General features: G+C 39.7%; 2 protein-coding genes across 2 annotated transcripts; both read left to right on the forward strand.

The window, feature by feature from the left end:
* Nucleotides 1-659: 659 nt before the first annotated feature.
* LOC125206631 (probable LRR receptor-like serine/threonine-protein kinase At3g47570) lies at nucleotides 660-2,565 on the forward strand. The gene is made up of 3 exons (XM_048105871.1): nucleotides 660-1,557; nucleotides 1,905-2,096; nucleotides 2,192-2,565. The coding sequence occupies exons 1-3, from the start codon at nucleotides 660-662 to the stop codon at nucleotides 2,563-2,565; spliced, it is 1,464 nt and encodes a 487-aa protein (XP_047961828.1).
* A 6,576-nt stretch (nucleotides 2,566-9,141) lies between these two features.
* On the forward strand, nucleotides 9,142-13,687 carry LOC125206632 (receptor-like protein 36). Its single transcript, XM_048105872.1, has 5 exons — nucleotides 9,142-9,328; nucleotides 10,569-10,778; nucleotides 12,096-12,290; nucleotides 12,641-12,730; nucleotides 12,789-13,687. The coding sequence occupies exons 1-5, from the start codon at nucleotides 9,142-9,144 to the stop codon at nucleotides 13,685-13,687; spliced, it is 1,581 nt and encodes a 526-aa protein (XP_047961829.1).
* Nucleotides 13,688-13,985: the final 298 nt, after the last annotated feature.

Genomic DNA, 13,985 nt, shown 5'->3' on the forward strand with positions numbered 1-13,985 from the left:
CATTTAAGTATAGAGTTGCGGAGTGCACACTTATTTGAATTCATTATGATGTTAGGGGCGAAGCCCCTAAACAGATGAACGGGGGTCCGGGGGCAGCGCCCCCGGGTAGCGGGGTCCAAGGGGCGGCAACCCCTGGCTGGGGTCGAGCTGTTTCAGAAATTCATCCGAAATTAATTTCTGAAAATCGAAGGACTAATTTGCAATTTTGGAAACCTTTGAAAATTAGTTATTTTCGGTTAATTTTTCCCAACGGATGCACTGTTTCGTCAACAGCTGCATCGGTTCATCTTCTTCAAAATCCGATCAAGTCTTCTGGTTCATGATCTCAAATACACATAAGAAGGTTCTGCATTCTCTGAATTTTATCCGATCAAATAACTTTGGTAGAACCACCGAAATTGATTTGATCTGAAAGTGTTTTGCACGACTTTCAAATATCCGTTTTTCTGTTCTATATTGAATCTCCCTAATATACAACTTTACCTTTTTGGCTTCTATCTACTTTTAACATTTTTTATAATAACAAAAATCATTTAGTAAATACATCCTGTTTGGAAAATTGTAAATAACTCTTTTTTCAAATTAATAAAAAAAATACTACCCTTAAATAATTATATGACTTGGAATGTGTAATATTGTAATATTCAATGTCGATATATATGGCAGGTGAATCGCCACATGAGATTGGCACTATGCCAATACTTGAGGCTTTCAATGTGTACAGTAATTCCTTATGTGGATCCATTCCATCTTCCTTATTCAACATATCAACAATGAAGACATTAGCAATTTCGTTCAATGAGTTGTCTGGTACTCTTCCATTAGATTTGGGGAATAAACTTCCCAATCTTGATACACTTCTTTTGTCTACTAACCTATTCAGTGGCCCAATTTCAAGTTCTATCACTAATGCTTCTAAAGTTATCATCTTGGACATTACTAACAATTCCTTTAGTGGCTCCAGACCCGACTTTGGTGATTTGAAGCTTCTACAAGAACTTTACCTTTCGGAAAATATTTTGAGTGGAGCTGAATTCCCAACTCAGGAATTGACGTTTCTTTCCTCCTTAACTAATTGTCAACATTTAAAGAGGTTGGAAGTATCAAGCAATCCAATGAATGGCATCTTACCCACTTCACTCGGGAATTTTTCCTCATCTGTTGAGTATATTGTCGCTTCAAACTGCAGTATCATGGGGGTTATTCCGTTCGAAGTAGGAAACATAAGAAGTTTGCTAAATTTATATTTGAGCTATAATCAGCTGAGTGGTCTCATTCCACCAACAATAGGAAAAATGAAGCAACTCCAAAAACTATATCTTAGTGACAATCAATTGGAGGGTTCTATCCCCAACGACCTTTGTCGACTTTATAATTTGGGGGAGTTGAGCCTTCATGGGAACATGCTTATGGGGGCAATACCTGAATGTTTGGGTGATATTAAATCATTGAGAGTGATCTACTTAGGTTCCAACCAATTGAATTCAAGCATCCCTCCTTGCTTGTGGATTATCACAGACCTTGTGATTCTGAACTTGTCATCCAATCATCTGATCGGTCAATTGTCATCTCAAGTTGGAAATTTAAAGATGATCAATTGGATTTGTCATCCAATCAATTTTCAAATGTTATTCCCAGCTCAATTGATGGTTGTAAATTACTAACATTTCTCAACTTATCAAATAATATGTTTAGTGGTTTCATTCCTCATTCCTTGGGAGATGTTAAGGGTATGAATACATTGGATTTATCTCATAATAATCTTTCTGGATCAATACCCAAGTCATTTGAAGAGCTCCCCATTCTTGAAAATTTTAATGTATCCTACAACAAACTAGAGGGGGAAATTCCAAATGGTGGTCGTTTTCGTAACTACAATGCTCTGTCTTTTTCTCACAACTTAGCTCTTTGTGGTCCAGTAGAATTTCAAGTTGCACCTTGCCCGGAAAATCATCATGGATCATGGTTAAAGAAACTCATTGTGTCATCAGTGGTTTTAGTTGTCGTTGTCGTCATTGTGATGCTTACTCTCGTAAGAATGCGTAAACAGAAAAAAGTAGCACTCTCTACTGATATTCCACCATTAACTACTGAATGTAGGAGATTTTCTTATATAGAACTTGAACGAGGAACAAGTTCGTTTAGTGAAACAAACCTACTTGGAAGGGGTAGTTTTGTTCTGTATTCGAAGCAACACTTTCTGATGGGTTGAAAGTTGCGGTTGAAGTCTTCAACTTGGAATTGCAAGGAGTAACAAGGAGCTTTGATGTTGAAGCTACTATATTGAGCAAACAGAGGCATATGAACAGAGTATTTGAGCAAACAGCAGGCTGCAAAGAAACCCAGAGATGTCTTCCTAAAATGGTTGAAGATTTCTACTTCAAAATTAAAAGATTAAACGAAATCGCACCGAGGGATATAAAGCAAAGTAAGATGAGCTATTCATGTGTTTTGACTGCATACAATGAAGCTGATGGACTAACCAGAGAGATTAGAAAGGCCAAAGAGATAGTCTATAAATCAGATGAGATTTATTCCAACTCTGCTTTCCATCTGAGCTGTTGAAACTAAACAAGGCTTGTAACATATGCTTCCACTAGTTCTAAATTGAGCTCACTTCCAATTCTCAATGTAAATAATCATCAATCATGTATGTTTATGAAGGCAAGAAATTAATGAAGTAGAGATCTTCCATCTGGAATTCAGGATGATAGTCAAAACATTGAATAATTAGGAAGAGATTGTTATTGTTAATAGTTGAAGGGTTAGAAAATTGGAGATAATTATACCTCAATAAAGTATGGAAGGTGGAAGTGTTATAACCGATTCAAGCATCAAAATATATATTAAGGAATTTGTTGTTCCGAGCCATAACAATGGCCTACAATAAACAACCAATTCCAGTTCATCAGTTCTATTTAAGGAGACCTAAGTGCTAAGAACCCTTTTATAGAATGCATAGAGAGGCAAATTTACAATTTTATATTACCTAATGTTGGAGGAATAGGAAAAACTCACTTCATAACATACAAATATTGTTCAATGGCAATGCATCTGTCCTTGTATGCTGTAATACAACTTTAAAATAGACAGCTTAGAAACCCATCATTCATGAAAGTCGTTACTGTTAATAAATTTAATAGAATAAATATTCACTCAGAAATTTTAACACAGATTCACTTGACAGCTTGACCCCTTTCATCAACTAGTGTTCAAACTTATCGTCCTTTGCTCATCAAATTTCCTATATTGCTTTTAAAGACAAATTCGATTGACGTAAAATGGGGACAAATTGAACAGATATCTCACTTGATAGCAGCTCTCAAGAATGATGAACAACCCTCTGCACGTGTTTTTGCAGCTCCTAGAGCTTCAGCAAGTTGCTGCATATCAACATATCTCCCAGGTCCAAATTTTGTGGTACAGATATTCGTGGAACTTCATGTAAATTTTCCTGATATAATCTGCAAAAAGTCCCAGATTCTATGTAATGTAAGACAAAACCAAAAAAAGAATAGAAATAACACAAATGTTCATCACTTACTCTGATAAGAACTAATTACAAAACCCAAAGGGGAGTAAGTCATCTAATTCATCAAAGTAAAGAATGAACATTATAAATTTGTAATAGATCTCCAAGCAGTCATAGGATAAGTAGTAAAACAATATTGGTGAAACAATGAGAAACCAAAAAGATGGAACTGACCAAGAGTGTCATCGCCATAAGGGATGTTTTCTTTAACAAGGTGTTCCACAAAATAGACAGCAAGCTCTGCACCGCATGTAAACTGAATTGAGTATATAGTTCATCAAAAGTTCCAGCTTGAGATAATATAGGAAGATTATATTATTTCATTTCTATTTTGAAAAATAAAGAAGGCATGGAGCTTGAGGTCTCCAAACTCAATAAAATTTAACTTAACATCTGGAAGTTTCCTATGCTACTGGATATGTTTCAGCACAAATAATTATCACTTAGGGGGATTTACTTTTCATGATTGAATATTTTTATCCTCATAATAGGTTTCATTCAATCCAGCCATTTCAATGGATAGAGCTAATCCTCAAAAGTAAACATCCTAGTATCTTGTGTTATAACTTTAAACCATTTAGGGGATTTTACAAGGGCTTGACATAGACACATATTGCAAACACTATGGATACATAATGTCTTAAAGGGACACACTCAGCTAAATGCTACAGAACATGAAAGTATATAAAAAAACACAAGTCAGACCTGTCCATTTGCTAATCGTAGGCTAATACAGATATGCATATCGCAGGATATGCATACTTAGTTAGGTTTAGTTAGGATTTATTATTTAAATTAAGTTTGTTAGGATTCTGGATTTATTATTATTTAAATTTAAATTAGGATTAGGTTTATTGCCATATTCTCTCACTTGTATGCCTATAAATATAAGTCTCCACAACGATGAAATCATCTTTGGAGAGATCAATATTGGGGTGGTTTTTACCGTGGCCTCCTGAGTGAGGATTGGCCTCATTCGATTAATTCCAGTTGTGTCAGAAATCAGTTTCTATAGTTTCTGTTCTTTAAATTTTAGAGATTTGTTCTTGTTCGTCAGACTCTAGCCTTTACTCCTATCAATTGGTGCGGTGATGGTGGGTAGGCTAGAGGATGGCAATGGTGCTGTCATGGTGGGTAGGGAGGGTACCATAGCTGTGGTATTATCATTGGATGTGGATGGTACTTTTGCCTGGTTTTTGGCCACATGGACAGCAGCAATAGGAGCATCTCCAAAACGTCGCAACAACTCTTTCGTGAATTTGTCCCATGACAACAAAGAACAACGCATAAGGAGCAATTTTAGCCATGGCATTGCTGGACCGAATATGGCGTTGATGGCTACGTCGGCACGTCTATCCAATGGAGCTTTGTTGATGAGGAAATATTGGTTTGCCCGCGCGAGCCACGCGAGAGCCTCAGATCCATCAAATGTCGGAAAGATCACCACTGGTGAAACACGAGAAGCTCGAAACTCCAGCAAGAAATTCTCCATTTTTGCTAAAGCCTTCTTCAATCCAACCACGTCAAGTATGGCTTGTGTCCGAGAATTGACCATTGTTCACCGCACCAATTGATAGGAGTAAAGGCCGGTGCCAGAAAAACAAGAACATAAATTGGGAAAAACTATAAGATTGAAAGAACAAGATGAACTGAATGGAATTAACCTAACTAAAAGAATACAAGAAAATAATCCTCACAAGGAGGCCAATCCTCACGCAGGAGGCCACGGTACAAACCACCCAAATATTGATCTCTCCAAAGATGATTTCATCGTTGTGGAGACTTATATTTATAGGCTTACAAGTGAGAGAATATAGCAACAAACCTAATCCTAATTTAAATAATAATAAATCCAGAATCCTAACAAACTTAATTTAAATAATAAATCCTAACTAAACCTAACTAAGTATGCATATCATGCGATATGCATATCTGTATCATAGGCAAGCACCCGAGTGAAAAATATCCAAGGCTTATAAGTACGTGTATGCTGAAGCCTGAAGCATACCTGTCAATTGAAAGAAATAAGTTTAAGTTTTATCTAGGGAAAAAGTGTCTTGACATTGGCAAGACTTGGCTATAACTAAAAGTCAAAAACATAAGATTATCTCCCTAAGTTCTGGAACATCACCACATCTGTTGGAAACCATATTATTTATTTTCCAAGTAGAAATTTGACTATCATACCTAGAACCAAGAGATTTATACATTTGATGAATGCCATAGAAGTTTCCTTCCTCTGCAACTTTCTGAATCATCTCAATTGTCTGCAATTGAGAGCTAAAAAATATAAGAGCAAGAATGAACGGAACAAAGCAAACTAAGAAGACATTTACAAGCTAATTCAGATGCGCAGCACCACGAGTGTTGCAAAGATGAAAAAAATTGGTGGTGGAAATTACTACTTACAGTTCAAACAAAACAAACAAAAATTGAATTAAGCTCAGGTTCATAGACATTAATTGATTTGTGATTGCTTCTATGCTGCTCAAAAAACCACAACCCCAATTAAGAGGCTCCCTAGCGTCATTTTACACCCTGAATTCATTGTCCCCTCCTTTCCCTCACTGCCGTTTTAAATTTCTTTAAATACCAAAGAAAAAATTAAACTTACACGGCAGCGATGATGTTGTCCTAGAGCGGCGACGTCGGCGAAGGAGTTGGAGCGGCGAATCTGGAGCGGCGGCGGCGGCGGCAGCGGCAGGCTGGAGTGGCGACGGCAAAGGTCGCGGAAGAGTGAAGTGTGAATTGAATGAAAATCGCAAATCTTAAGTGCCCTAATTTAATTAAGATTCATAAAGCACTGGTGGAAAATTCCACCATTAATGCAGTGGCGGATTGTCCGCCACTATTTTTAAATTTATAATATTATATATCATTATATTTAATTTTTAAAATATTTATATATCTTATTGAGAAAATGATTTTTAGTGGCGGAATTAATCCGATACATATGGGTGGATTCAAATCCGCCCCTGATCCGGGGCAATTCCACCATTGAATTTTCCCGCGGATTATCCCGTCACTATTCCGCCACAATTACTGGCGGATTCTTTCTGCCACTAATTTCCGCCACTAAATAGCGATATTTTTGTAGAAAGTGACTAATTTGAACCCTCTATAATTTGTAGGTCATATTCCACCAAATATATGGAACTGCAAACATCTTGAGATCTTGTACTTGTACAACAACAATCTCCGTGAACCATCTCTTGTGCAATTGGAAATGCAAGCATGCTTAGACAGTTGGACTTGTCGTACAATTATTTCACAGATATCTATACTTGATCCTTTCTTCCTTTTTGTTTATGACTTCCTCAAATTATTTAAATGGAGTTCAACCTAAAGTTTGATGCTTAATTTCTCACATGGATTTAACGGATTTAACAACTTTTCCTTTTTGGCTTCTATGCATTTAGAACATTAGAGCATCTCCAATGGTACATAGGCCAGCAATAGGCTAGCCATTCTCTCCCCTGTCGCGTCAGCAACACTAAAAAATCTACCTGCCACATCAGATTTAGGTCAGCCGCAATAAAAATAATTCAAAATATACTACATTTACGGAATTAAAATTACGATTAAAATACGGAATTAAATTTACGAGACATATACGGGAAAATTAATCCATTCCATTAAAAAAAGTACAAAGATTTTTAAAAAAAAAGTACATGATTTTTTTTTTAAAAAAAGGGCTTCCACACACGAGCCCCGCCACTCTCTACTCCTCATCGCCGTCGCCGTCGCCGTCGCCGCCGTCCTCGCCGCTGCCGCCGCCGCCACCCGTGGTATCTGAGCCCACGTCGGAACCCGCTAGCCGTGCCCTCGCGATTTCCAAATCAACCCGCATGCTCTCGAGCATCGAGTGAAGAAACATCTTCTCCGTGGGGTCAGTGGCGGTCCTCCAATCTTGGAAGACCTTGTACATCTGATCCCGTGTATGGTTACGCGAATGAAGAGTGTACTCGAGTGGGGCGGGTAGGAGGGCGGAGGACTGGACCTCGCGGGGCGATAGGGGGGATCCGCCCTCGCAGCCCCATTGCGCCCGCTTCTCCCAACCGGGCGGGGGCGACCAGCAAATGAAGGAGGGGATGGAAACTCCTCGGCATCCGGAGGGAGGTCGTGGGATCCGCCGCTGCTCTTGCCGCTGTAGTCGCCGGTATAGTTTGCTTCTTCGGCCACCCAGCGTCGCACCCCGCCGGAACTTCTCGGAGTCCTTCAGCAACAAAAAGCACTCCCAGAAGGTGAACTCCTTGTACATCCCCGCCAAGGAGAACTGACTCTCGGCTATCCTCCGGGCGTCGTCCTCATTCTACCCACTACCGAGCCGACGGAGGGCGTTGGCGTACAAATTCGCAAAACGGCCCACCGCGCCCCGATGCGCTCCCACCCCTTCGGGACCTCCTCCCCGCCGAAGTCCTTCCCGTGCGGGCGGTGCCTCCTATAGCAGCTCTGATCTTCGCCCACATGTTGACGACCCGCCGGTTGTTCGCAACCAGCGGATCGTCGCACACCTCCAACCACCCCCTGGCCACCCCGGCGTACTCATCCTCCGTCCACTTCCTCCGGCCAGGGGGTGTCGTCAACAGCGGGCTGCGATGACTCGCCGAACGCCTTGGCCTTCCCCCTCGTCTTCTTCTTCGGCGCGGGCCCGCCTCGCTGGAACGGGAGTATCCAGATCCCCGAGATCGATCCCCATATCATGCAATGACAGAAGGTCATCGCCAGTGAACTGCGTCTCCACCGGGTCGACGTGTGAGACGAAGCCGTCAAAAAATCAAGCGAGGGACGATATACCGTGTCCCCTCCTGGTGACCCGCATCCCGGGATGCATACCGTCTTTACATCCCCACTGCATCCCGCCCTCGCCACATCATCCCGTCATCCGCTGCAGCGATCATCTCGCCGCTGCCTGCATCTGGGGCATACCCCCCACCCGGCGCTGACTGCCCGCCGCTCCCCTGCCCCCCGCCCGGCATCCCCCACAGCATACCCCTGGCCCATACTGCGCTCTTTCATCCAGCATCCCACAGTACCGCGGGGGAGTGGACACTCGTCGTGGACTCGTTGTTGTGATCCATCGCTCGATGATGCTCTTGTACAGAAAGTTAGAGAGAGAGAAAACTCGTTAAAACAAGTGGTGCAAATAAAAATGAAACGAAAATCGCGTTTATATAGGTTTAAAAAAAAAAACAAAAACAAAAACAAAAACAAAAACCAGCGCCGAATATCGATCGTTCCAGCCCACGCGGTCGCGCTGGCCGACTCCAATGGTTCGGCTAGCCGATCGGCCAGCGCGACGAATCGGCTAGCCGATCGCTAGCCGACCATTGGAGATGCTCTTATCTATGATAACAGATATTCTTTAGTAAATACATCCGGTTAGGAACATTATCTTAAATTTGAGTATGTGAATTAAGGGTTCTATTTAAATTACTTATACAACTTAGAATGTGTAACATTGTCATATTCAATATGGATATATATGGTAGGTGAATTACACAAGAGGTTGATACTCTGCCAATACATGAGAATTTTAGTGTGTACGACAATTCCTTATATGGATCCATTCTTCCATATTCAACATATCAACAGTGAAGAATTTAGAAATGTCATACAATGACTTTTCTGGTACTCTTCCATTAGATATGGGGAATTCACTTCCCAATCTTGAAAGGCTTCTTTTGTCTCATAGAAGACTTAGTGGCCAAATTCCAAGCTCTATCACCAATGCTTCTAAACTTATCATCTTGGATATGTCTGCCAACTCTTTTAGTGGCTCCATACCCGACTTCGGTAATTTGAAGCTCCTAGAGCTACTTCGTCTTTTGAGAAATTATTAAAGTAGGGCAGAATTCCCAACTCAGGTATTGACATTTCTCTCTTCATTAACTAATTGTCGACATTTGAAGGACCTGGAAGTATACAACCCACTGAATGGCATCCTACCGGCTTCACTTGGGAATTTTTCCTCATCTCTTGAGAATATTTATGCAATCGCATGCGACATCATGGGTGTCATTCCGTTCTGTTTGGGGTTTATCCCTAGTGATCTTTGCCGATTGTATCATTTGGGGAAGTTGAGCCTTGCTCGTAACATGCTTGATGTCCAATACCTTAATGTTTGGGTGATGTTAAATCATTGAGAGTGATCTACTTAGGTTCTAACCAATTGAATTCAACCGTCCTCCTAGTTTGTGGATTGTCACAGACCTTGTGATACTGAACTCGTATTCCAATCATTTGAGTGGTCAATTGTCATCTCAAGTTGGAAATTTAAAGATGATAACCTCTTTGGATTTGTCATCCAATCAATTTTCAGATGTTATTCCCAACTCAATTGATGGAAGTCACTAACATTTCTTAACCTTTCTTATCTATTTGCAGAATTTGCTTGATTTATTATCACATCAGCTGATAGAGTACAAGTTGTGCTTTCTCACTGCCTCCATAACCTTTCTTGATCCCATGAGAACTTCCATCTTTCCATCTGTGATCAGGAATGAGTACCCTTTCTTCTCGAGAGCACCCAAATAAATGAGATCCCTTTTAATCTATGGGATATCCAATCATGGATCAGGGAGTTTGAACTTTGCATTCCCTATTCCTTCCACCTTGCAGGCTTGATTGTTGTCAAGAAAGACAGAACCATATGAATCCACCAGGTTGTGAAACCATTCCCTCTTAGGGCTCAAATGGAAACTACATCCACTATCCATAATCTAAGATTCACTGATATCAGAATCCATCACATTCATGATTTCTGCATTTTCTGCTTCTTCAGCCAAATCTTTTGTATTCAGTCCTTTCTCTACCTCTCCTTGTTTTCTTTGCATAACAGTTCTTCTTCAAGTGCTCAGGCTTCTTACAATGGTGGCAAGATCTGATTTCATTTTCATCTTTCTCCTTCCCAGAATTCCACTTCTTCTAGCCCTTCTTCTTGAATCCCTTCTTGTCAGCAGGCTTGACATTCATGACCTCATCTGCTGAATGAATTGGTTTCCCAGCTGCCTTCTGAAATTCTTTCATCTTCAAGGTAGAGTGCACTTCTTCATAGGTGGCCTTAGAGTCTCAGCAAGGAAGTATGGCATCCTTAAATTGGTCGAAGCTCTTAGGAAGGGAGTTGAGGAGCATCATGGCTTTATCTTCATTTTTGATAGCTTCATCAATGTTTTCAAGATCTTCTACACACTTAGCAAACTCTTCAAGCTGTTCCCCAATATTCTCCGAATCAGAGAATCTAAAGGTGAATAGTTTTTGGTTCAAATGCAATCTTTTGGTTAGAGACTCAGTCAGGGACGCATCTATTTGAGCATCACAAGTGGCAATTGCCCCAGCTAAAAAAATTATTTATAATATTTTGATCATTAATTTTTAAATTTTTTGAAATTTCCTCTATATATGCCCCTTCTCTAATTCTTAAAATATCTTTATATGTATTTCTGCCCCACCTATATAGAATTCCTGGATCCGTCCCTGGACTCAGTCATATATAATGACTCAAGTTTTGTCCACACTTTGGTTGCAGGTTTTTCCCTTGAAACCTCCCTCAACACCCGATCACTAACGCTAAGAATCAATGTGTTGTAGGATTTATATTGGAGGCCTCATTTCAAGACTTCAGCCTTCTCACCGGCCTAGCCCTTACCCCCTTTCAGATGCTCCCATAACCCTTGCTGCATCATTACAGCCTTCATCTTGAGCCTCCATAGCCTAAAATCATTTCCCATAAAATTTCTCCATTTCGAACTTGGCCGGTGTCATTGCAATCGATTCCCCCATCTTTCCACTTACGGCGCCAATTTGTAATTCGATTCAATGAACAAGCGCAAATTGATACGGCAAGAAACTAAAGCACACAAGCATATACGTGGTTCGGATGAATCCTACATCCACAGGAAACTCTAGCACGATTTTATTGAATGAAGAAACTCACTACAGGATGAAGAACAACGCACAAGAACTACTTTACATACACCAAAACAACTCAAAATCACGATTGAATGGAGCGATCTAACCGAAATGTGAAGGCTAACTCCTCTTCTTCTCGGCTGATTGTGATCCAACTTAAAGTTTAAAATGGAACAGAAATGATTGTGAGATGTGTCAATCAGATTAGATTTAAACCTAATAATGAGTATATTATAATCGTTTTGCCACTAAAGTTTTAGTTCAAGTAATATTAGGGTGTGTCAAATATGAGATGTGCAACAGTATGGCCTAAGTCAAAGTACTTTATCACTCAAAGAACCTTCTTGAAGGGAATATTCCACCTAATATATGGAAATGACATCTTGAGGTATTGGGCTTATCCTTCAACAAATTCAGTGACAATATCCACGTGAAATTGGGAGACTTAAAAGTACTTAATGAGTTGTGCTTGGGATATAATAACGGTTTTCGAGGTATAAAATTTTTCTTATTCCAATAGGATAGTATTTTATTGTCATGTTCAATAAACAGTACTCTGTATATAATCCTAATATGCAAAGTTGATCATGATCTACCCACCGCAAATTACTTATATAAAGAACCTCATTATTTTTTCATTTTATAATTTCAGGAGTTCCAACAGAAATCTTTCAGGACTTAAACATTGCAAACGCTTCTCTAACCGGAGATATTCCATCTTCAATCTTCAACATGTCTTCCTTAACATACTTGAGTTTCTCTCTTAATAGTTTATCAGGAACTATCCCAACTTTTAGGAATCTACCAAAGCTTGAAAAGTTATATCTTTATAATAACAACCTGACAGGTACGTGTGTCAATCCCATATTATATCTTCATATGGCTATTATATTTTGATATACACGCTGCTTATGATACATGCACAAGTAGAGCTGTATAGGTGAGCAGATTATATTGAAAAAACTGGTAACCAAAATAAATGATATCAAAACAATATAGTATAAATTTCGAAAGTAAATTTGTCCATTTCATTATTTGGCATATAAATTTTTGCGTTCTTCATAAAGTTTTTAACTAATCAAACTTGAATTGTTACTGCTCTTCCATAATCAACTTATCAAATTTTAATGCCACTCAGTTTTCTGGTAGTCATTCTCCTATTGCCTGATTTATATTATAAAAGACTCACACTCACAGGTGAAACTCCAACATCTATCACCAATGCTTCTCAGCTTGATGATATATACTTGAGCAGTAACTCATTCACCAGTCCTGTTCCCGACTTTGGTAATCTTAAACATCTGAAAGTCCTTATCCTCAGCGAAAAATAATCTCACTGGTGTAGACTCGCCGAATCAAGAATTTAGATTTCTATCTTCTCTATCAAACTGCCGCAATTTGACGTTCTTGGATATTAGCAACAATCCAATGATGAATGGTATCCTTCCAGCTTCTGTTGGAAACTTTTCTACTTCTCTTTCCACCTTAGCAGCATCTAACTGCAGCATCAGAGGTATAATTCCTCATGAAATTGGAAACTTGAGGCATTTGGAAGTTTTGGATTTATCCAAGAATCAAATCACAGGATTCATCCCAACTACGTTTCAAATGGGTTGTAACCTTATGTCACTCAACTTGAATGTTAATAAGTTGGAAGGATCATTACCCCAATCCATTTGCAATTGTCATACGCTGCAAGTTCTTGATATTGGAAACAACAGAATACATGGCACTTTTCCAGTTTGGACCGGAAATCTCTCTGATCTTCGCGTCCTCATATTGACATCCAACAACTTTAGTGGTACCATTTCTTCTCACACTTCCAAGGCTATGCTTCCATTCCCTAACCTGCAAGTTTTTGATGTATCCCATCATGAATTCGCTGGCAATCTTCCCCATGAATATTTGAGGAATTTCAAAGGGATGGTGGATGTGCAAAAGAATCATCGAGGACACAGGTCTCCATTTTATACAGATTCATTGACAATAACAGTGACATTAACAGTGAAAGGCATTGATAGAGAATACAAGAGAATTCTGAAAACCATGACAACAATTGACATGTCATCCTACAGATTCTCAGGAAGTATCCCAAACATCATAGGAAATCTGAATTCCTTGATATATCTGAATCTGTCTCACAATTGCCTCATAGGAGGTATACCTGCATCTCTTGGAAATGTGACAGAACTCGAGTCGTTGGACCTGTCTTCAAACCAATTGGAAGGGGAAATTCCTACATAGCTAACAAAGCTCAAATTTCTTTCGGCGATAAACCTGTCCATGAATAATCTTTCAGGGATGACCCCAATCGAGTGGCCAGTTTCCCACATTTGACAATTCATCATATGTTGGAAATTCTGGACTCTGTGGGTTTCCTTTATCACGAAAATGTGAAGAGCCCGAGCCTCCAGTGATGCTGGAAGAAGATGATCATGGTTATGGAATTATGGATGGATTCTGTAGGCAGGCTGTTGTTTCTAGTTATGAATGTGGATTCATAGTCAGTGGTATTGTCGGTTGTGTGATTCTTGGGTATGGA

The sequence above is a fragment of the Salvia hispanica genome, chromosome 2 (genome assembly GCF_023119035.1).
Source record: "Salvia hispanica cultivar TCC Black 2014 chromosome 2, UniMelb_Shisp_WGS_1.0, whole genome shotgun sequence".
Taxonomy (NCBI): domain Eukaryota; kingdom Viridiplantae; phylum Streptophyta; class Magnoliopsida; order Lamiales; family Lamiaceae; genus Salvia; species Salvia hispanica.

Coding starts and splice junctions, on each gene's coding strand:
- LOC125206631 (XM_048105871.1), top strand. CDS start 660: ATGGCAGGTGAATCGCCACATGAGATTGGCACTATGCCAATACTTGAG. Junction 1,558..1,904: donor GTCATCCAATCATCTGATCG/GTCAATTGTCAT, acceptor CTCACAACTTAG/CTCTTTGTGGTCCAGTAGAA. Junction 2,097..2,191: donor TCCACCATTAACTACTGAAT/GTAGGAGATTTT, acceptor CTGTATTCGAAG/CAACACTTTCTGATGGGTTG.
- LOC125206632 (XM_048105872.1), top strand. CDS start 9,142: ATGTCATACAATGACTTTTCTGGTACTCTTCCATTAGATATGGGGAAT. Junction 10,779..12,095: donor CCGAATCAGAGAATCTAAAG/GTGAATAGTTTT, acceptor TTATAATTTCAG/GAGTTCCAACAGAAATCTTT. Junction 12,731..12,788: donor CAGTCCTGTTCCCGACTTTG/GTAATCTTAAAC, acceptor TCACTGGTGTAG/ACTCGCCGAATCAAGAATTT.